Source organism: Brachyistius frenatus, unplaced genomic scaffold (assembly GCF_029030835.1).
Source record: "Brachyistius frenatus isolate BFR_SWC_R1_liver_20210118 unplaced genomic scaffold, ASM2903083v1 Contig_18, whole genome shotgun sequence".
Taxonomy (NCBI): domain Eukaryota; kingdom Metazoa; phylum Chordata; class Actinopteri; family Embiotocidae; genus Brachyistius; species Brachyistius frenatus.
Window position 1 is genome coordinate 2,850,001 of NW_027210617.1, and position 23,352 is coordinate 2,873,352.

General features: G+C 40.0%; 2 protein-coding genes across 2 annotated transcripts; one reads left to right on the forward strand and one right to left on the reverse strand.

The window, feature by feature from the left end:
• Nucleotides 1-6,731: 6,731 nt before the first annotated feature.
• LOC138618852 (mitochondrial coenzyme A transporter SLC25A42-like) lies at nucleotides 6,732-11,658 on the reverse strand. Its single transcript, XM_069694871.1, has 8 exons — nucleotides 11,391-11,658; nucleotides 10,878-11,027; nucleotides 9,561-9,672; nucleotides 9,275-9,300; nucleotides 8,827-8,993; nucleotides 8,350-8,466; nucleotides 7,982-8,133; nucleotides 6,732-7,848 (listed from the first exon to the last, which is right to left on the reverse strand). The coding sequence occupies exons 2-8, from the start codon at nucleotides 10,959-10,961 to the stop codon at nucleotides 7,523-7,525; spliced, it is 984 nt and encodes a 327-aa protein (XP_069550972.1). The 5' UTR covers nucleotides 10,962-11,027; nucleotides 11,391-11,658; the 3' UTR covers nucleotides 6,732-7,522.
• Nucleotides 11,659-12,865: 1,207 nt separating this feature from the next.
• On the forward strand, nucleotides 12,866-21,768 carry LOC138618853 (MAU2 chromatid cohesion factor homolog). The gene is made up of 18 exons (XM_069694872.1): nucleotides 12,866-13,112; nucleotides 13,438-13,521; nucleotides 13,722-13,817; nucleotides 14,100-14,194; nucleotides 15,178-15,205; nucleotides 15,389-15,544; nucleotides 15,697-15,843; nucleotides 16,363-16,453; nucleotides 16,580-16,683; nucleotides 16,883-16,960; nucleotides 17,619-17,684; nucleotides 17,787-17,870; nucleotides 18,327-18,376; nucleotides 18,490-18,567; nucleotides 18,650-18,761; nucleotides 19,498-19,588; nucleotides 19,787-19,914; nucleotides 20,058-21,768. Exons 1-18 carry the CDS (start codon nucleotides 12,879-12,881, stop codon nucleotides 20,130-20,132), a joined length of 1,797 nt encoding a protein of 598 aa, XP_069550973.1. The 5' UTR covers nucleotides 12,866-12,878; the 3' UTR covers nucleotides 20,133-21,768.
• The last annotated feature ends 1,584 nt before the right edge of the window (nucleotides 21,769-23,352 follow it).

A 23,352-nucleotide genomic window follows, 5' to 3' on the forward strand; every position in this document is an offset into this window, starting at 1 on the left:
CAGTCACCAGTGCAGTATTGACCACGGTGGGCCACCCAGGGAGCGTCCAGCCAGCCGTGAGATGGCCTGATATACATGCTTACTGGCCGTGCTAGATTCCCCCACTCTCACCGGGGAGAAGGCTGAGCCCTACAGGCTGGACGCTTTCCAAAGACACTGTACGCCAGGTGACCAGCCCGCCGTACACAGGGACGGACACACACACCCACACATTTCAGCGTAGCCTCTGTAGAGTCAAAGACATTGCCATCAGGTCGTTTTCAGTGTCCTGTGAGGCGAGGCGGAGGTCATCGGGAAGGTGGAAAACCTCTTTAATGGTGGGAATGATACCATAACACCTATAGATAGAGTTACGGATCATGTCACATAAAGTCTATACAGGCCACAACCCTTAAGGCGAGGCCTGCTCCCTCCTGATGGCAAATGTGAAGACAAGCGTAAGAAAAAAAATACAAAATTGTTGAAATCATTTTTTGTTTTCATCTTAGTGCTACATTTATTTGTTTTGTACACATACTGTTGTTAATATCTCTTATACAAGAAATACGGCAAAAAAATATATATTTGCAAATTAAACCTAAAGATTTTCATGCACAAACACACTGATAATTATGAGCACAGCCAGGCAGAGTTTATCAAAGCTTTACTAACCTGTCCACCACACTGATCCGTAACATCTTCTTGAGTTGTAAAAGCAGCCCATTATTGACCTAAAGAAACCCTCAGGGGTCAGACAGCTAATTGTCTTTTAACAGCTCTGCTGTTCGTTTGTCGACGGAGAGTCTCTAACATCTTAACAGCACAAAGGCCTTTAACAGCAGATCAGAGCTGCACAAAGCTCGGAGGCTGGAAAAACAAATACCACAATTTAAAGGAAGGTGTGTATCGTATTGCTGGATTTTTTTTTTTAAATTTTTTTTTTTCTCATTGCATGTAAACTTTGAATTTTGGTGTAACAAAAAAACATTTCCACCATTTTGTTCCTTCTGTGTTTCAATTTGGATTTTCAATAACTGATGACTTAATATGCTGGGACACACAAATAGGAATAATAAACACATCGTCACATTTAAATTGATTTAATTGTGTATTTAATTTGAACTGTTAAAATATTTATTTTGGAGGTACATGCATATTTTAATTCAGAGTCCTATCAGCCTTTTTTTGTTTTTAAAACATGTTCTCTGATTGGTCATATTTGTGCACGAGTCAAATTACATCTACAACATGGGAAGATGCAGGAAGCAGTGGAGATATAATTCATGATAAAGAGCAAATAATGAAGCCTAAATCAGCTGAAAAATGTAATTATTTTATCATGAAAACATAAATCATTAAAAATGACTCCAAAAATTGCACTTAGATTCTTCAAAATATTAACAAATATCTTCATGGTTTAATTTTGTTTTTCATCAATTTAACTTCCTCCTATTTCATAAATTATTATTCTATTTTTAATTCCACTGCAGTTTAATATTATCTTGTAGTGATTGTTGAGCTCAAATGACTAATCGTCATTATAAAATGACCAAAATGAGGATTTAAGCAAAACAAGCAACAAATTGTGTGACAATGAGCACATGTGGTCATATGTAAACGCACAGAGCTGAGCAAAAAGCAAGTGTTTTTGCATTGCAAATACACCACATGTGATTTTTTTTTTTCTCTTCATATCAGTGCAGTAGCATCGGAATAATTTGAGTTCAAAGAGTTTGGCTGCAGCCCGCTGATGCACCGTCCCAGCATGCACACATGCAAAATTAAATTCTTATGTAAGTGTTCTAATTTCAGACCCAAATGGCACATTAACGTGTAATGAGAGGCTGACCTGGAAAACATGTTGATGTCAGAGTGGAGGGGAGTTAAAACCAAAGAGAAAAAAGGCTTGATTTGTGATGACACTGAATGAAACCTGCTGGTCTATAAAAGCAGATTTTGTTTGCAAGCTCGAATTTGGTTAATTCAAAGTGTAAAAAAAATAAAAAATACTTGAAATTAAAACCACTGATGCTGCAGTTTGAAACTTCTCTCATGCTCATTGGCTGTGTGTATCACTCTCGTGTGTGTGTGTGTGTGTGTGTGTGTGTGTGTGTGTGTGTGTGTGTGTGTGTGTGTGTGTGTGTGTGTGTGTGTGTGTGTGTGTGTGTGTGTGTGTGTGTGTGTGTGTGTGTGTGCGTGCGTGCAGGGGTCGTCTCCCTGGCTCCCCTGAACTTGGTCCCCCCCCCTCCCAGACACCTAATAAAATGTGTAGGCTCAGCCCACAGCGCTCACAGAGGTGCAAGTTGAGGGTAAGGGGATTTGTTGTGCTGGAGTCCGGACATGGATGGGAGGGGGTTGATGAGTGGGCGAGATGGGGGTGTCAGGCCTGCATTAAAAAGTCAGAGAACTTGGAGCCTAGTTTGTCATGCTAACTGCAGCAATGCCATTGAGTGTGGACACAGGGAGCAGAAGGTTCACAGGACCCCGGCCATTCTCATGCAAAGTCTGTCAGAGCCTTCACCTTCGTCCGTCCGTCCGTCCGTCCACCCCCCCAGCTCCTACACTCGCAGAAGACATACGTCCATGCTTATAAATGGGCACACTGAAGGCAGGGGCTGGGTGCCCCTCTCTTGATACATGTTAATGTTAAATTACACAAAACATGCAACGTTTCACACAAATACGATCGCTCACCTGAAAATTCAGGATTTGAAGTGTTATCTTACAGCTTTCATTTGGAACAGGCTGAATTTTAAACAATAAAATGTTATATTTTAAATGTGAATGCTGTGATAGAATGTTTTGAAACAAACCACGCAGCATTTCAGGAAACAGACCGACAGCAAAAAGAAAGAAAACAAAGGCAGTTCAGTGCAAATCATCATAATTATTATAGCTTTTCATTTATATAGAAAGAAAAGCACTACATTAACACTCATCTTTAACTTCCTATGACCTTGACACCACCTTGAGAGGCAGTAGCATAAAATTGACCTCATTTCCGGACTGATTGTGAAAAATAATTTTCTTCCCAGAAACACAACGACTATTTACATTTCTATTTTGACATCGCGATTAAGTCAGCCGTGATTCTTATTTGCGTTTGCTGCTGTGGGCTGCGGCTCTCATCTGTTTCACCTGATCCAGAGATTGGAGGAAGCTACAACTCATTTGGTGTTGAATCTGTTTAAATGCCAAGTGGTGAAAATGTCAGCTGCGGTCCAAGCACATACACCTATGCATTTTACTCTCTTTAAATGCAAACACTCCATGCCAATGAATGTGTTAACCGTCTCCGGGCTTGGAACAGTGTGAGTACAAGTAACAAGCACATTCTCGCTCTGTGTGTGTGTGTGTGTGTGTGTGTGTGTGTGTGTGTGTGTGTGTGTGTGTGTGTGTGTGTGTGTGTGTGTGTGTGTGTGTGTGTGTGTGTGTGTGTGTGTGTGTGTGTGTGTGTGTGTGTGCCCAGATTTATGTGCCCAGATTTATGCGAACTATAGTTTCACAACCTGGGATTGAAGGAGTCTCCATTTGTATGTGTGTGAAAGTGTGTGTGTGTGTGTGTGTGTGTGTGTGTGTGTGTGTGTGTGTGTGTGTGTGTGTGTGTGTGTGTGTGTGTGTGTGTGTGTGTGTGTGTGTGTGTGTGTGTGTGTGTGTGTGTGTGTGTGTGTGTTTGTGCCCCCTCATCTGCACTTGGAGCAGCCGTTTGGAGGCTGCATTTGATTGAGTGAAGGCCAAGGCAGCCTGAACACTCCCTCTAATGGAAGAGTGGAGCCCAGCAGCTCAGTAATGCACTGACCCCAGAGCTTTTACAACGCTGCCAGCCGATAAGTGGCAATATGCTGGATCTTATAAAATTAACAAGGCTGAGCTATGGGGGAGAGGGAGCTCGGAGGGTGGCAGCGAGAGAGGATGACAATCCTATGGCACTTGTAAATATCAGCATGCATGAAGAGAATTATAGCTTTTTCCTGAGTTTAATAGTCGTGGCGGCGTTATTAGCAATTTTTTCTGCCGTTTCTTGGCTTTTTTAAGGGAAGTTTACAGGGAAACGTTTACAGGCCCGTTTATGTTAGATAAAACATCCCTCAAGGCATTTTAATGCTTGTGAATTTATGAAAGCTGCCTTGGAGCCAGGTGCTCGCGAAGCAAAAGCGGGCCCTCAAAATGATGGCAGCTGGATCTGAGCCAGCATGGCTTCTGCAGGGTGCCACGAGGGGTGTGAACATGTGCGTGGATGTTTACCGTACATTCTCAGCTGTGTGTGCTGTGACGTCCGCTGTATCAGCTCAAAGTCAAACAGCCTCTACGCCTGGTTACATTGTGTTTTCGGTAAAGAAGGCCTCACCCAACTAGAACTGAAGTGCTCTGAGATACACGCAGAATGATATTACAGCCGCAGCCAGAAACTCAACACATCCAAATCTGATTCAAATCTTATTCCTGGGTGCCTCCCGGTATAACCTCCTCACCTTTCTCACACCCTATCAGGCTGGATTTGTGTGTGCAGGAAGGCTGCATTTGTGCGCATTTTTCACCCTCTACTGTGCATTTGTGTGTGTGTGTGTGTGTGTGTGTGTGTGTGTGTGTGTGTGTGTGTGTGTGTGTGTGTGTGTGTGTGTGTGTGTGTGTGTGTGTGTGTGTGTGTGTGTGTGTGTGACTGTGAGCAGCTATCGTCTGCCAACGCGGCAGCAGGGGCTTCAAAGTGAATTATTCATGCGAGATTTGAATACATGCAAATGGTTCGCTCGCCTCTCCTGGCACAGATCCAGGTTACCTATGGCAACGGCGCCTTCAAGAAGCATCTCCTTCTCCTCCTCCTGTTTCTCTCAGGCACCCGCCCTCCGACCATGTTATCCACCCAGTCGTATTGTTTTCGACTGTTGCAATACCAGGCTGGGTGGCTGCACGCTGTAGGGTGGCAGGATATCCCATAATTCACAGTCAAGGTCATAGAAGCAGGGAGGATGAGAGACGGAGGGTGGGCAGACGGAAGGAGGGCAGCATCCCTTCATCCAGCTGCTCGGCTGGGAAGTTCAGGAGACGCCACTCACCCACCGGTGAAGAAAAAAAAGAAGCGTTTTAGGGTGGTGAATAATGCTATCAGCGATGCGACAGACTGGGCACACACACACACACACACACACACACACACACACACACACACACACACACACACACACACACACACACACACACACACACACACACACACGTTTCAGATTTACTCAAAGCCCATGCGCACCAACCAGTGCAGTAAAACCAGATAAGAATGGTACAAAATCACTAGGTTTGAACACAGCATATTATTACTCAAACATCCTGCTTGTTTTAATATATTTGAAATACAAATCGGGATGCCCGTTAACATATGTTTATTGAAAAAGGCTTACAATAGTAATATAGTGTCAGTATCATCTTAGATATATTCATTTTGATTCAGCCTGATGTGTATGGCTACTTCAATCATTGATCGACATCTCATATCAAACAGATCAATGTAAAAGTGTGTGACTGATATTTTTAATAAATGTGTTGCTGAAAATCATTTTTGTTTTTTCACGTTTATTTATAATCGATGCTAATTTCGCTGTGTTTTTGTTGACTGTATACCTTAGTATACATATTTTTAATAAACTGATTTGTAAAATGGATAAAACAGAAATGTAAATATTATTCAAAGATGCAGCATAAATTGTGTTTTCTTAAAATTAAATTATCATGACGTCGCCACTTGTGAAAAACAATATATCAATTACTATACCGTGTTTCAATGTGTAATCAGCCGTTTGTGATGTATTGTAATTTAAATGGATTAATTTTGGTTTACATCATTTTGCTTTGACACATGAAAAGAAATAATTTGCATCATTAAAAGAGTAAACACAAATTGCACATAAAATGCTTAAAAGATTTCCTTAAGTTTTTAATAAAGCAAAAATAACAGTAGTAGCTTGTCAGTGATTAGAGGGCAGGTCAAGTTCAGGCCATGAGGAGATCAGAGCCTGAATAACCTCCATGATGGTCGAGGATGCAGAGGGAAGTGGAGCTGCTCAGTTCTGCCATCTACTGAACGTGAAGGGACAAGTGGCCTCACACACGTGGGTAAGATATATTGAATAAATTCAAATATATAGTACTGTATCCTACAATTTTACAAGCGATTATACTTATTATGATACATTTATATTTTAGTTCTAATTAAATGTCATTTAGTTCTTGGTTTAATCAGTGAAATCAGTCCTAAACAAAAACAGCAAATGTTCATGAGACTAATTAAAACACACGTTTGTATTAAAATGTATAATCAAACGAGTGCTTGTACCATTAAATAGTAAAGATTTTTGTGCAGCCTATAAAAGCCGACTGTAACCATGCATGTCCAAAGTTAATTCCCGCTCTTTAATGTCGTTGATGGTGCCATTAGCTCTTCTTATCACATGGCCCCCTCAAGTGGACGAAAGGACTCATTGCTCAGTGTTGTGGAGAGACACTTTATTGCAAGGTCAGTTATGTTTGAAACAACTGTGAACTTACATCTTTCGATATACCGGATCTTTGACATGTACAGAAGCAGAAAAGGTTTAATTTATCTGTATTTCACATGAAACTTGTTACCGAGTTAAGTGCATTGGCATATTTAGATTTGTTTTTGAGTAAACAATGCTTTACAAACAGCAGCAAGAATAATCTATATCATGTGAGGCCAGTAGAAAAAGGTGAAATCTCAATAATATGCACATAAAGCAAAATCTGTAAAATGTATAGATTTATTGATCATATGGTTGATTAACATTTGCTGATTAGACATTATAAGTACTCCAACGTTACCACACCTCAGTGCTGGATGGACAGTGAAACTGTGCAGTCCTGCTGACATGATCACCCTCCTACAATCATTCTCTCCATCGGTGCAAACACAATCCACATTGGCACCTTCATAAAATTTCTAATTAAAACAATACTGTAGAATCACCCTTTGGTTATATATAATACCTGGCATCATCAGGCTGTTTAATATGATCAGAAAGAAAGAACTGTTATCAACATTAAAAAAAAAAAAAAAGAAAAGAAAAAAAAAGACATTTCTCTCCAAATTAAAAGAATTCATTGAAAACGGACGTGATACAAGGTTAAATTGAAAGAACATTACAGGTCTAATAAAGTGCAAGCATTATCTTATTAACAGAAAGTCCTCCATATCGATCCATCAAAAACACCTGCCATTATCTGCTGTTAATTATTTTATCCATCCCGATGTTACCATGATTTCACAACAAAGTCCTGATTGTGTGAGCTACAATTTAAAAACACTTTTCATTTTCTCTGATCGTGAAAGCTCAATGTGCATTGACCAAAGTTTGAAACTAGATCTCTTTGTGCGCAACAGTCCTCCTGTTGCCTCCTCTGACATCCTGTCTGAGGGGGACAGGAGTGTGCAGCAGGACGGCCCTGCAGAGGGCAGAGACAAACTCGACCACCTCCTTCATGCCCGTCTCATCTGTGGTTTTTGTTTTCAATCCTTCTGCCGCTCCCACGTCGTTCAGTGGACAAAGTAGCCCATCTGATGCAATTTGAACAGAAGGCCGTGCGTGACGTCGAACGTGGTAAAGCTGATTCCCACTGCAATGGGCCCTTTAAGCCAGTTCATGCTCAGGCCTTTGTACAGTCCACGTATGACTCCCTCCTGTGTTATGATCTCGCGCATTGTCCCCAGAATTGTGCTGCAGGACGAGCCGGTGACGCCGGCCGTCTGCATGCGCCGGCGTACCACGTCCAGCGGGTACGAAGCCGACTGTCCGATCAGGCCTGCACAGGCACCGAAGGCCAAGCGCTCATAAGGGTAAGGCTGAGGTCTTTTTGTCTTTTCTACAGTGAGAAATACAAGAAAAAAAAAAAGATGTGTTTTTAATCAGCTAAGAATCAAATTTTTTTACTTTGCTGCCTCAAAAGCAGACATTAAAAAAAACCAACAACAAAAAAACAGTACCAGTTATCGTACCTGCGTGCAGTTTTTTGAGCGTCTCATAAGTGAAGAATGTGATCCCTGCATATGGGATGACACCCAGCATAGTTGGGGTGAAGCCTCTGTAAAGCGTCTTCACACCTTCCTCTTGGGAAATTCGCACAAAGACGTGCATAATGTTACTGTACCTGTTGGAAGAAAACACACTGTAGGTACTGTAGGTAAGACATCATTTATGAAACTGTACCAAACGATTCACCATTGTGTCTGATTTCACATGACATTTACTGACTGCTTTGAACTGCAACTGTCAATTTCAAATGAATGGCAAAACAAGAATTAACACCAACGCAAAGAAGGACCCGTTGATGCTCACTGGTAGGCGTTCTGGGATTTGTGCTTACATTTCTCTGGCTGTGACTGCCATCCTGGCTCGCACCATGTCCAAAGGGTAGGTTAGCATAGTAGCAGTCATGCCTGCCAGAGACCCAGCCAGGAAACGGGGGAAAGGAGGTAGAGCTCTGAAACAAACAAAAGAATAATCTGTAGTAAATCACAGTAAGAATAACAGATACACTTGCTGTATGCCTCCACCAACCGGTCGAGTTGCAGTTAACATCCATTTCTGTCCAGAACCATGTCATATATGTAGTAAAAACTTTGAAAGAATGCTTGTACATGTACAAATGTCCAATAAATCTGATTCCGATAGAGCATAAAGTTGTAGCCATGACAGGAAACTATGCTTTAAATATGGATGTTGCTGCAGAGAAACTACAAATTCTATAACACGGATGCTTCAAACACACATCCTTTCAGTGGTTGACCAACCGACCGATAAACCATCACTGACCATGCTGCTAAATATAGACTTTACTTACTTTCCCTGATATCCATAGTGGCTCCCGAGCAGCCTTTTGTACTGTTCGTGTGAGCAGAACTGGATGGCAGCGTAGGGCATGACCCTCACCATGGTGGCAGAGTTCCCCCTCCACAGACTGAGCAGCCCATCCTTCATGTATGTGCAGTAGAGGAGCCTGAAGGCCTCCTGGGGGCAGTGCAACAAAGGAAGAGAGCCTTCATGTTTTCTACATCTAATCATCTTAACATTTTCAACATAATGGCACTAAATTATCAATTGTACAATAATGGATGTTGTTTGTGTGCTAGCAGACAAAAGTAATGTTATAATAATGAAGCTGTAACTGTCAGATGTTTAGTATTTCTACTGTAAATTGTCCTGCTTATCACTACAGTCCCATATCAAACTGTGTAAATCTGAATATATCTGTTCCTGATTTTCTTAAAAGCACAGAGAGCTAAACTCACCTTAGCTGAGAATCTCTTTGAGGACACTGAGAAATAAAAAGAGACACAGTAAACCACAGGGTTAAACAATATACTCCCATGTAGGCTAAACATCTACTAAGAGGATTAGCAATAAGTTAAGAACAGTTACAACAGTCAGTGTAAACTCGGGTCCAAACAGAAAAACTGTTGTTGCAGTCATTGTGGAATGTAAAAGACATACACAGAAGTTATGTCACTTACTGTACATATGTAGCCTGTTTTCTGTCTATATTTAGATCGTATTTTAATGGAGTTTTGTTCTTGCCTTGGAAAATGATCTTGGTCCGATCCAGAGGTGCGATGACGGTCTTGGCCACAGCACCAGCGAACGCCCCACACAGCAGGGAGTCCACAGCCGTCCATCTGGGCCTCAAGTCCTGGAAGAGGACGTGTTGTTATCTTACACTGACAACAGTGTGATATTGCCATAACTTTACAATGCCAACTGTTTGAAGTGTGGGGAAAAATGTTAAGTTTAAACATATGTCTCTGTTCATGTGGATGTTTGATCCTCGCAAACATGTACAACAAACGTCACATGCTTATCAGCACAAATGCTTCAGAAAAGTTACTGTGGCAAAAAATAAATAAATAAATAAAAAACCTGCACGGGACACAGTGATGCAATTGTTGTGGCAGAATCACAAGCGATAACACAAACTTCTGCGCTGTGCGAGTGTGTGCGTACAGGGGCAATCACGCCTCTGGGCACACACGCAATAAACAATCCCACTGACTGATAAGAAGAGCGTTTGGCATGAAAAAAACAAACATATTTCACAACTTGAACCGGAAAGGGGAAGAATTGGATTCCATTAACTTGTAATTAGGTCAATGATTGTCATGACTGTAATATTGCAGCACACATTAAATCAATCATTTTAAACCAATTAAAACGTGAAATACCATCATTTGGTGGCAGACCTGAGGGCTTAAAATAGGCCTAGATGTCGGTGTTCTCTGAAGATAAACCAAACACATTATGATGCATTAAAATCAAGTGAAACCAGTGCAAAACATGCATCATAAATCTCCTTATTCACCACAACCCACTGCATTACATGGTGAACTAAGGCCAGCTTTGGATTAGCTGGCACCTCCCTGCTATTTACAGCCACGTAACAGCAGAGGCATGTCCTTCAATGCATATCAAGTACCAGGAAAGCTGTACTGGATGGCACAATAACAAGCCAAATAGGTTGAGCCCGAGAGTCACACAGCATGGTTTGTTCAAGTGGTCCTCTTAAATAAAATCACTAATCACTTTGGAATAATGGAAATGGAATAATGGAAATTATTATTATAAATCGACTTCATATTCTTTTCGAATATACTATTATGATACACACCACCTTAAAGAGTAACACTGACAAATAGTTGACAGGCACTGTTTTATTAACCTCTGATCTACAATCCAATCTTGCCCCCCCCCATTTCCATTTTCCTCTTCTGCAAATAAGGTCAACCATTTCAACTTTAGCTCACATCCAAACTGCTCTGAGGTGTCCAAACAAGTTATAATAGTGACTCATCTCAGAACAAGTAAAGCAACAAAAAAACAAAAACACAAACAAGTCCTCACCTTGGCTTGGCTGGATGGTGGCAGAGTCAGCACGGTGGCCTGGGCCACTGGCAGGCGGCTCTGGTGGTCGTGCACGCGGGCCATATGTGCCCTTCACGGGTTACCAAGGCTGTCAGACGCCCGGCCACTCATTCAGGGGGAGAGAAAACACTGCAGAGAGCAAAAATATAAGAAAATATGTCAGGGGCTAGTCATGAATAACACACGGAACAACAGGCCCTTGTGTCGCAGAGGCTCTTCATATAAAATCACAACGCGTGTGTGTACGCGGTGTGGTGTCGCGTTACAGAGGAACAATCCGGCGTTATTTTAGAGCACAGAGGCAAATTCACAGTTAATATCACTCATCAGCACACAAGTCTGTGATCTAAAAGCTAATGGGGTCATGCAGTAACTTAGTGACCACACCTCAAATAAATAAACAGCGACTCACAACACAAACAATGAATGAACAGGAATCGTTATACAGCAGTTAATTCAAGTTGCGTGATGATTAAATGCTCCATCTGTTACCTTGACTTGTGTCTGAGAGGACCCCGTGTCAACAAATCTTCGACGTGCTCAGTCACCAGTCTGCTCTGTGGCAGCTCCTTGCACACATTTCTTGTTTGCTGTTTGGCTGGCTGCTCGCTCACTCACTTATAACTTGCAAAACACGCCGCGGGCGAGAAGTGTGTGTGTGTGTGTGTGTGTGTGTGTGCACGTCTTTTCACGCTGTTGTCGTTGCTGGAGATGATCGTGAGAGACAGCTGCAGCAGAGCGGGTTGTCCCTTTATAGACGACGACGTCTGTGAGAAAACTCCGGAGCAGCTCCAGTGCCTCTGCGCACGAGATTATTTGGGCTTTTTTAAGAAACTGGGACAGCGTATGTCACTATTTTGGACTACAATACCCAAGAGCTAGTCCCGTTATTGTGGTAAGATCTCGCGAGATTTTGTACAGCATTGGGTTGCCAGGTTTTTTACAATATGGATTATATTTTGTTTTTAATATATGTTTACCTTTTCCTTGTAATGTATTGATACCCTTCGAACATTTATTTGAGTTCAATGTGGATTTTGCACAAAATAAATATGCAACTAGGCCTATATTTAATTTATAAAATGTAACTGCTGGACACAAAATGTCTAATAGACTTACCTCACAATAAAGTCAATTTTCAATTATAAAGTCAAAGTTTCTACATGTAGGCCTCCTTGTGTAACTTGACTTGGACCAGTACTGGCTTCAAACTATTTGTGATGTCAAAACACATACTTGCAAGCCCACCTAACTACTAAAGAAACAACTAAATCAGATTTTCAGTGAGCACAGAGAAACATCCCTCTCAGTAGATGAACGTGAAAACTTCTCTCTAGTTTAGACTCCGCACATACATCATCAGTACAGAGAAGCTCAAACATTCAACTGTAGGACCGAGAATAAATAATACCCTTTCGAGTGGAGCGGGACTTTGCCACTGAAAATCATCACAATTTAATTTGTGATGGCTTGCATTTTACTTGATAAATGGATCAAACGATTAAGCCATAATCTTAATCACTGTCACTGGTTAAATCTTTGGTGACTGAGCCTGCATCACATAATCAGCTTAGCCTTAAATTAATTTTAATAACATTCCTTATCAGGGCATTAAATAACTGACAGTACATTCAAGAAACATATCTGGCGTATGGTGAACTGAGAGTATAAAGTTTCACATAACAATAAAGTAGCTGCATAGTTAAATGTTTGTAGGCTACGTTATATATTTGTTTCTAATATAGCCTTCGTTTTATGTAAAAAAAACAAAACACATTTTAATTGGTATAAACTCCCGTTTAACCCGCCGTAATTGTGATTGTTAGTCTGACATGCTTAAATGTTTACTAGACAGAGAAAAAACTAAATAGCAATGATAGATTAGGCTCTTGAGTGATGAGGTTGCGGGTACCACATGATCAAACCTGGCAACCCGCTGGTCTGACCATAGCGCTGAAAAACTTGTTGTTGTCTGGGAAAATGGCGTCAAACGTAGAGGCCCCGGAGCGCTGGTACCTCGCCCTGCTCGGCTTTGCGGAGCATTTCCGAACCTCCAGTCCGCCTAAAATACGACTTTGCGTACACTGTCTCCAGGCCGTGTTTCAGTTTAAGCCCCCCCAGCGGATCGAGGCTCGGACACATCTTCAGCTGGGCTCGGTCCTCTACCACCACACCAAGAACAGCGAGCTGGCCCGCAGCCACCTGGAGAAAGCGGTGAGGGACGCTCGATGTAGGAAAGAGCGGGGACGCTGCGGAGAAGGGGACGGGTGTAGGCCGCAGCCAGTGAAAACAGCGATCGGCGGAAGTCTTTAGATCAGTGTTCATACAGGAAGGCTAAAACCATATAAAAGCGGAAAATGTATAATAGGTCAGCGTCTAAAAATGGTCGGTTGTTTATTTAGTATTCGTCCCGAGTCGGCGGCTTTCGTATTTGTCTCTGGCGTTAGCCGAGTTAGCTCCTGTGTGGGATTATTACTGCTTCTAAATAACAGCAAACGTGACGCCGCTAACATTTAGTGTCTTTTGTTTTTTTTTACAGTGGTATATATCGCAACAAGTTCCTCAATTTGAAGATGTCAAATTTGAAGCGGCCAGCATTTTGTCAGAACTATTCTGCCAACAGGTAAGCATTTTTTATATATATATATATATATATATATATATACATGTAGTTTTATTAATAGCCTGAAGCATACGTTTAATTCTCTTTAACCACGAAGTAAAATTCACAATGTATTACAATCTGTGAATTTCATGGTTGTGCGTTGTAGTATGCATTATTACCAATGAATTAATGATTTATTCTTTTTAATCCATTTTCAGAATTTGGTGGACTCCGCAAAGCCCCTTCTGCGCAAAGCCATCCAGATTTCACAACAAACTCCATACTGGCACTGCAGGTTGTTGTTCCAGTTGGCGGTATGTATTAGTGCACCGGTTTCAATGTATGAACGTGACCCTGTAGGTGTGACATTGTTCCACTCACTTTTAAGTGTTAATGTAGGTCCAACGGTGTTGGAGTGGAAATGAGAACAGATTTACAATTGCTGTAATAAAACTGCTGATAGAAAAGTCTTGAGTGCTGTTTGCTCACTTGGATTACATTTTTTTTTTTTTACTGGAGCGTATCGCGTTTGTGTCTAAAAGGCAAAAAAAAGAGTCCCAAATTGAGAACTGGAGTTTTCTTATTGTTTCTTTCAGCAACTTCATACACTGGAGAAGGACTTGGTGTCGGCATGTGACCTTCTGGGTGTTGGAGCTGAGTACGCCCGAGTGGTGGGCTCAGAATATACCAGGTAAATGTCTCTCTGCCCTCTGCTGATCACACATCGCACACATTCAGTATCACCAAATATTTCTATCGATCTGCAGTGCACAAAATCAAAATATGTATAAACCACGTCGTAAAGGTGTAACGGTACACAGAATTCCTGGATCAGAATGTTTTTGATAGAGAAGAGAGAAAACAAACTTTTTTTCATTTATTTACAAAAAGTAAAACTATTTCAAAATGTCACGATCGCATGCCATAATTCTTTCCGTCCTCTTGTTGGAATACACCTTATTTGAATTTTCACTGGACTACATCAACGGGGGTCCTTGGTTTTGGCTCACAGAGTGTACTAAACCGAGGAAGTCTCATACGTAACTGTACCTCAAATGTACCTAATGGTTCAATACGCATATAGTTACACCCCTACCAAGTTGAAGTATGAGTTATTTATGAGTTTCATTCTGGCCATTACATCCTCCTGCTCCAGTCCACTTCAGTTTGAATGTTTGCAAAGGCTGCACCAACCAGATAATAGAAAGCAGACTCTGAAACTCTTGACTTGTTTTGTTGCCAACCTCTTATTTCCAATGTTACTTTACAGAAGCACACGTGTTAATGAATATTGTAAACATAATTTACATTGATCAAATTAGTCTTACTTGAATTTCTGTTTGCTGGCCTATACATTTTATTTCCAATCTGTATATAAACTATATGTTTACTTACACTGTAAATTGTGTATTTGGACAGATCTCGTAATACGTTGTGAAGTAAAAGGGAAAAAAAAATCTATATTCTCATTGCATCAGGGGTGAAAAAAACATTGTCATTGGCATGCAAAGCTTGCTATTTGAAAACACCTCTCACTCTCTTGTAAAAGATGCACCTGTCCAGTTCAAAGTACTCTCACCATGCTATCGGCCTCGATGCGTGTTTAAATATTACCGTGTAGGAACCTAACAGGAAAAACCTGACTGTGTTTTTCCTTCTTTTTTTTTTTTTTAGGGCATTGTTTCTCCTCAGTAAAGGAATGGTGAGTCCTATGGTATACTTCACTTTGTTTGCGCGGTTACATCATAGTAGTAAACAGTCACAAAGCTTAGATTCAATCATATATACAACAATAACCTATCACCTACATACACAACAGTAATAACCCAAAGCAAAATCATTTTATGTTACATTTTGATTGTGGTAATGTTTCCCAATCTTCTAGTTGCTGCTAATGGAGAGGAAGCTCGGGGAGGTGCATCCTCTTCTCACACTGTGCGGAACTATAGTGGAAAACTGGCAGGGAAACCCCATCCAGAAGGAGTCTCTGAGGGTCTTCTTCCTAGTACTACAGGTCACACACTACCTGGATGCTGGGCAGGTAGGAAATCCAATCGGGAAGGGCTAGGATGAGGAAAATTGTTGATCCTCGTGCATTCAGACATTGATTTTTGTGATTTAGGAAAAATGTCTGCGTGTCAAAAGCTACCAGGAGGTAATATAGGATTGGTCACTGCATCCATGTCTCCCCAGGTAAAGAGCGTGAAGCCGTGTCTGAAGCAGCTGCAGCAGTGTATCCAGACCATCTCCACACTCCACGACGATGAGATTCTGCCCAGCAACCCAGCTGACCTCTTCCACTGGCTGCCCAAGGAGCATATGTGTGTCCTTGTGTATTTGGTAATGCCGCCTTTCTTTCTGTGTCACTTCAAAGCCCCTGAAAGTTGTAATCTTCTGAAATAGCAGCATGGCTGTCACAGCTCTATTACTCCCTCGCAGTGGGTTGTAGTCATACCAACTTGCAAAAATCCCAAAACTTTTAACATTAAAAGCACACACCGGTGGAGGAAGGCTGTTATGATCATGAACTTTAAGTTGACGATTAATTGTTGTACAAATAATTGTGATAGAAAATGCAGAGAACAACTTAAATATATAAATCCTATTACTGACTAATACAAAGAAATTACTGACAATGACAGGTGCCAATAATCAAAATAAACAGTGTACTATGCTGGTGCTTATTCTCCACTAATGTGGCCTTAAACCATATCAGAAGAAAGGGCACAACGTGATGACGTTATTGCAAGAGTAGAAGTAAAACCTCAGTTCGTCACAGTTTCAGTGTTGCAAAGGATCACTGACAGCCCTGAAACACTTCATGGAATTTGTTGCTAACTTTTTTATGTTATTCTCCAGGTGACAGTCATGCACTCCATGCAAGCAGGCTATCTGGAGAAAGCCCAGAAGTACACAGACAAAGCTCTTATGCAACTAGAGAAACTAAAAAGTGAGTTTAAGTATGAAATCATGGCTGACTAAATGATTTGGAACTATTCTTTTCAAACTTCCAAAAAAAACCATTTTGTCTCGCCTATTTTTGTACACGTTTTTACTTAATACTTGAATGTTACAGTGTTGGACTGCAGCCCCATCCTCTCTACCTTTCAAGTCATTCTACTGGAGCACATCATCATGTGCCGACTCGTCACGGGCCACAAGGCCACCGCATTGCAAGAGGTACGTTGTTTCCGTGTCCACAGACACTTTGGCAGTTTTGCTGTCTTTTTAAATTGTGTCATCTTGAAAAAGATGCAGTCAAGCTTAGTCCTACACTCCTGAAAAAAAATCTGTTTTGTTAAATGTCACACAATTGAATTTGCATGTTTAAATGAGCTCGTGAAAGTGAACACATGAATCGCCTGTTCTGTCCGTCCAGATCTCGCAGGTGTGTCAGCTGTGCCAACAGTCCCCCAGGTTATTCACCAACCACGCTGCTCAGCTTCACACACTATTAGTGAGTATTTAGAACCGAATACCTCTCAGACATATCTGAATGTGCCAATACCATCTAAAAATAAACCAACCAGACTGTTTCAAAAGATAGTATCACGAACGAGTTATTCTTACTATTTTTTGTTTTGGGATACATTTATATTTATGAAATATATTTATATTCAAGGATTTATCATTGTAAAGTTAACACATCTCTCTCTGTTAATTTTTTTAGTAGACAAACTGATAATAAGACTAGGAAGCAAGTAAAAATAGCAGAAGTCAGAAAGTAGTGTAAACGTTTACACTCAGCATTGTATAATAATCAGTAGTGTATTTTGTATGTTTATTTAAATGAATTAAGAATGATGTAGATCATATTGAAAAACATAAACTAAAAATGTTATATATTAGTAATAGTAATGTAAAACAATCTGCAAACCCAAATTTAAAACTAACCGGAATTAAAAGGGATTAAAATAATAATGTAAAACAAAGATCAAATACTGAACCTCAAGAGACTTCTTACCAATGCAATCTACCGTCATAAATAAACAGTGGTCACCATGAAGAAAGTACATTTTCTGAATATTTTACTTGTATCTGATTATGTTGAGAAATTGACCTCTGTAATCACAAGTGTTAAAGATGTCTTTTCTCCTGTCCTCCTCACATCACAGGGTCTGTACTGTATCTCAGTGAACTGTATGGATAATGCAGAAGCTCAGTTTACTACAGCCTTGCGGGTGAGTACGTGGTGAAACCTCCTCTCTTGTTTTGCTGCAGCTGCTCTATCTCCTCTCCTCTCCTCTCCTCTCCTCATGTCTAAATTACTGTTTGTGTTCCAGCTCACCACACACCAGGAACTGTGGACATACATCGTAACCAACTTGGCCAGTGTCTACATAAGGGAAGGAAACCGACACCAGGAGGTCAGTCAATTAATAATGGGTCATGTTTTTTATTTTATTTTATTACATTAGTGAAATGTAAAAAAAAAAAAAAAAAAACGCCTCTAAAACAAGTGGTCAATGTTTATTTTTTTCACGCTTGTGGTTTACAGTACTTCATTTCAGTGCCTGACCAATGAATCAGCACAACAAATAGTTTATCACAGATATATTAGTACTGGCTTATAAATCAGCCAAAGAATAACAAAAAAAACTGTAGAAATATCAAATGTTTGTTGGTATCTAAAAGATGTGTTGCTATTACATAGTGTCTCCACCAGAGAGCACTGACAAGCTGTTTCAAATTTAGAATGTCCCACTCAGCCAAGAGATCCAAGTCACTTGGATTAAAGCACACTTTTATTTTTTAAATATAAGAAACATGAAAAAAGCCATTATTGCACTTCTTAACATGCCTCCTTTTGATTTCTTCTCCAGCTGTACAGCCTTCTAGAGAGAATAAACCCAGACCATAACTTCCCAGTAAGGTAAGAGGCATAAGGTGTTTTACAGATTGTATATATCATTACAAGACAATAAAAAGCAAATAATTTAGTTCAGATTATTAGATTTAAAGCCTTCGACTTCGCTTTTGATTCAGCTCCCATTGCCTCCGCGCTGCCGCCTTCTACATCAGGGGACTCCTGTCTTTCTTTCAAGGACGCTACAACGAGGCAAAGTATGGCGAGTCTTAAATCATTAAATGAAAACACACCCATAGATCCACCCAGCGCTGATACTATTATTTCTTTGTGTTGCAGACGTTTCTTAAGAGAAACCCTGAAGATGTCCAACGCCGAGGATCTGAACAGACTGACTGCATGCTCCCTGGTTCTGCTGGGCCACATCTTCTACGTACTGGGCAACCACAGAGTAAGACTGAATCCTTGGAAAATACACAAAGGTTGACTTGATTTTCACTTGAAGCAATGGGCCCATAAGTAGGAACGAAGAACATGGTTACCAGAACGAAACAGCTTGTCTTATCATTTTTTTTTTTAATTAAAGCAAAGTAACACTAAACGTTTTACTTATTTCCGTCTTGTTCACCCACTCGATGTGCCATATGTAATTAGTGCACAGTGACAAGGTATCCTGATCTATAAAACTGCCCATATTATCACCTTTTATAATCAATGAGCTCGACCTGCCATGCTGGCCTTTACAATGTGCTTAATGAGGCATCTGTTGGTTCATAAAGAAATGTATGTAATGCAGCTCGTTAGTTGGGTTTGAGGCAAAGCAAAAAGACTAACAGGGAAAGACTGAGATACTCTATGAATATTTTAAAAATAACGCATAAATGATGCAGTAATTTGTGGGCATCTCTGCACCGAACACAGTCGCAGGCTAGCTCTTCCCTAACTGACAGCTGTAGCGACAACAATCTTTAAACTTTGGTTTTCATGTCATTTGTGGGAACTAATTTGTCGAAGAGTTGATTTGTGTACACAAATTAATTGGAGAGTGCTAAATAGTCTGAATGAACATTTTAACGCTGATATCTGTAGGGCTCTCCAGAAAACTATTTTATTTTTTAATTTTTTTTACATGTGTATGAAGGAGGAACTGTGTTTGTGATGATCTGCATCTATTCTTTTCTCTTCAGGAAAGCAACAACATGGTCGTACCTGCCATGCAGCTGGCCAGCAAGATTCCTGACATGTCTGTTCAGCTCTGGTCTTCTGCACTGTTGAAAGGTACATCATGACCTTTTCATTATCTCAGTAAAACACCAGTTATGGGCTCTTAGATCTACCTGTAAACACTTGAATGAAAGTACAGGCTTTTCAGTCGACTCCACATGGCCATACATTTTTGATTTCAGCCTAATGTGTTAAAGATACAAGCAGGTGTTAGATGTGTTGGAAGATTTTGACCGCGTGTTGCGTTTGCAGACTTGAACAAGGCCCTTGGGAACACTATGGATGCCCACGAAGCAGCCCAGATGCACCAGAACTTCTCCCAGCAGCTGCTGCAGGACCACATTGCTGCCTGCAGCCTCCCTGAGCATAACCTCATCAGCGTATGTAGTCATTACAATCCATTATTCACTCTAGTGGCATATTGGATTTACATAAATACACCTGGTCTCTCAGGTGCATCTATTTTTTTGTACATACATTTTGACAGGCTGTGATTCCAGTGTGTCTCTTGTCTTTTTTTTAGTGGACTGATGGACCTCCTCCGGTCCAGATCCAAGCCCAGAACGGCCCGACCACCAGCCTCGCAAGCCTGTTATGAGGAACCTCCTGCCTGCCGCATATGACTGTAGCTGGTAAATTATCACAAGCAGCAAATTGATGCCTAACAACCTGCTATCCAGACCACTGTAGCTTGAAAAATATTTTTCACCTTACTAGCTTCTAAAGATTTCCTCCTGATTGTCTGCAATTACATTTTTAAACCTTGTTAAACAATTACAACTGCTGTTGTATATGTGTTTCACTACGTTTAATGGCATGGATGCTTACGGGGCACAGAGGCAGGGTCGGATTGGTGATCAGAGGAGTGAAGGACACGTGGCAATGTATAAAAGGGCTTCGTTGCCCCACATATAGAGAACCCTTCTCTACGTTTGCCAGGATTCTTTTCCATTTGTTGGAAAACCAAGGTGTTAGATGGGGCAGTAAAGAAATGTAGAAGAAATTAATTTATTCATGTTGCTATTTTTGTAACTGTTGGTAAATATTTTACATCTTGCCTTTTTTGTATGGATGCTGTCTTTTTTTCATGCATGGAAGTTACTGACTCCCTGTACAGTAGTTTCTGACCTGGGTTGCTAACAATAAATTCTTTGTAGATCTTTTTTTTTTTTTCTTCTTCTTTCTTTCTTTCTTTCTTTTTTTTTTTTTTTTTTTTTTTTTTTTTTTTTTCACAAAATCCATAGTAGAAAAAAAAATAGAGACTTCCTGTAATTTATTTTCACAAAATAATAATTTGAAAAGCTTCATTTTACATATTAGCAGTGTACATTGTTCAGTGACAGATCCACGATGTGCAGGAGGTGCTTCCCTTGGCTCTGTTCTCAAGCAATGTTTCAGTACTTCTGGAGTTTATATCATCTGGTGGCTGTGAGCGTCGCCACGTACCCTTTAACAACACACATTTAACTGATGAGTTTTTTGAAGTTCCATAATATATGAATTCCTCTTGATGTTTTACTTTTTACAAAACATGCTTAGACTTTTGGAGCTTTCAATAATCTTCAGATATCGAAAAAAAAAGAATTTATTTTATTTTGTTATATTTTAATTTGTCTTGATAGTTCGACTAAATGGTTTCTCCACAGTATGTTTGTATAGATTTGCCACTTGTTGAACCTTTTATTGTACAGTGACATTTTATAAAGTCAATCTAGTAAAGTGTGATATGTATTATTTTAGCTATACTATGTAGGTATCTCAATGCTCAGTATTTAAAGCACTCTGTAAGGACGCAGTTTAAGCTTGAGTACTAGCCATATTCTATCCAATGCCTATGTTTTTAATTCTTACATTGTTTTCAATAATTTTCCAATAAAAATATGATTGAAATTTTGTAATTTGCTGATTTTCCTCTTGCTTTGTATTTTCAAGCTGGTCCAGTGCCTTTGCACATTGGAGATTTGTTCAGTTAATGATGATGACTTGACATGCACTCTACGATATGAGCCTACAAATATGAGGAGGCCAAACTGACAACTCATTCAACCATCACCCTCTGGACACAAAGACCGCAGAACAATAGTGCTCTAATCCTATTTTAGGGCTCTGCTGTAATAAATTTGAATTTCTGTTTTTACTGGAAACAGAAAACGAACATTATTGACAACCTTTCTACAACAAAATGTATTAGGTTTTTTTTCAAGTCTAAGTAAAAAATGTCTTGCTTGATTGTATGATGTTTTCAGTTCTGAAATTGATCATATGACATATAACTTTCCACAGTAGTTCACAAAGCAATTACGTGATACCAGTACAATATGATTGTAAAATGTAACCACTTTATTTGTAATTACATAAAGAGAGTTTCTAATGTTTGACTTGGTCTGATCTCCCACATCATAAACATGGTGAACTTTTAAAATACCTTTAAAACAAGACATCTCTTTAATGTTCGACACTGATGTCTAGGTGACGTCCATTGCGAACATTGAAAAGACATCTAAGAAAGATGTCAAAATTAATTCCGGCTTTTCAGTGGACATGATATCAACGTTTGGAAAAGATGTTGAACTGACGTCTCCCTGACGTCATGTGTTTGCAGGGCAGGATCTGGCGTATGACCTAAGTCACTCTAAAACTCTTTTCAAATAAGTTTGGACGCTGTGTAGAATGTAAATAAAAATCACGTAAATCCATATTTTATTTAAAATAGACCACAAAAAAAAAAATCAACTTCTGAAATGGAGAAATGTTTTTGTTTAATGAAAAATATATGCTCATTTTGAATTTGATGCTAGAAAGTGTCTCAAAAAAGTTGGTGCAGGGGCAACAAAAGACTAGAGAAGTTATTTAAGGCTTGAAAAAAACCTACTCCTTGGAACATCTTACAACTAATTAGATTAATTAGCAACAAGTCATTAACATTATTGAGCCTAAAAAGAGCATCCCGAGAGGCAGAGTCTCTCTGGGGAGGGTTCACCACTCTGTAAAAAACTGTGTGGGAAACAGTGCAACAATTAATCATAATGTTCCTCAACGTAAAATTGCAAAGAAATTGGGGATTTCATCATCTACTGTACAAATGATTATTAAAACATTCAGAGAATCCAGAAAAATTTCTTTACACAGGGGACAAGGCCAAAAACCAATATTGGATGGTGATCTTTAAGATGGACTTCAGTGAAGTGGAATACTATCCTGTGGTATGACGAATCAAAAATTATTTTTGGAAATCATGGACTCTGTATCCTACAGGCTAAAGAGGAGATGAACCACCCAACTTGTTATCAGCACACAGATCAAAAGCTTATAAGTTTTGGAGCAACATAATGCCGCCATTCAGATGTTATTTTAGGGAAGGCCTTGCTTGTTTCAGCAAAACAATGACAAACGGCATTCTGCATGTATTACAACAGCATGGCTTCATAGTAGAAGAGTCCGGGTGCCAAACTGGCCTGCCTGCAAGTCCAGACCTGTCACCCATTGAAAACACTTAGTGCATCATGAAATTAAAAATACAAGACCTGAACCTGAAAACCTATCTCAGCCAAAAATGGGACAACATTTCCCTTTCAAAACTGGTCTCCTTAGTCCCCAAACATTTACAGTGTGTTGTGAAAACAAGAGGTGTTGAAACACAGTGGTTAACATGTCAGTCACAACTTTTTTTTTTCTTTTTTTTTTTTTAAATGTGTTGCTACCACTAAATTCAAAATAAGCATATATTTCACAAAACAATACAATTTCTCAGTTTCAACATCTGATTTGTTGTTGTTGCAATTAAATATGGGTTCACATGATTTGCAAATCATTGCATT

What these genes read in the sequence shown, in the direction of transcription:
- LOC138618853 (XM_069694872.1), top strand. Translation starts at nt 12,879, where the DNA reads ATGGCGTCAAACGTAGAGGCCCCGGAGCGCTGGTACCTCGCCCTGCTC. An exon ending in TTCTCCTCAGTAAAGGAATG is followed by an intron (nt 15,206 to 15,388) that starts GTGAGTCCTATG and finishes CCAATCTTCTAG; the next exon opens with TTGCTGCTAATGGAGAGGAA. An exon ending in GCAACTAGAGAAACTAAAAA is followed by an intron (nt 16,454 to 16,579) that starts GTGAGTTTAAGT and finishes TGAATGTTACAG; the next exon opens with TGTTGGACTGCAGCCCCATC.
- LOC138618852 (XM_069694871.1), bottom strand. Translation starts at nt 10,961, where the DNA reads ATGGCCCGCGTGCACGACCACCAGAGCCGCCTGCCAGTGGCCCAGGCC. An exon ending in CACTATGGATATCAGGGAAA is followed by an intron (nt 8,467 to 8,826) that starts GTAAGTAAAGTC and finishes TGTTTGTTTCAG; the next exon opens with AGCTCTACCTCCTTTCCCCC. An exon ending in GCTCAAAAAACTGCACGCAG is followed by an intron (nt 7,849 to 7,981) that starts GTACGATAACTG and finishes TTCTCACTGTAG; the next exon opens with AAAAGACAAAAAGACCTCAG.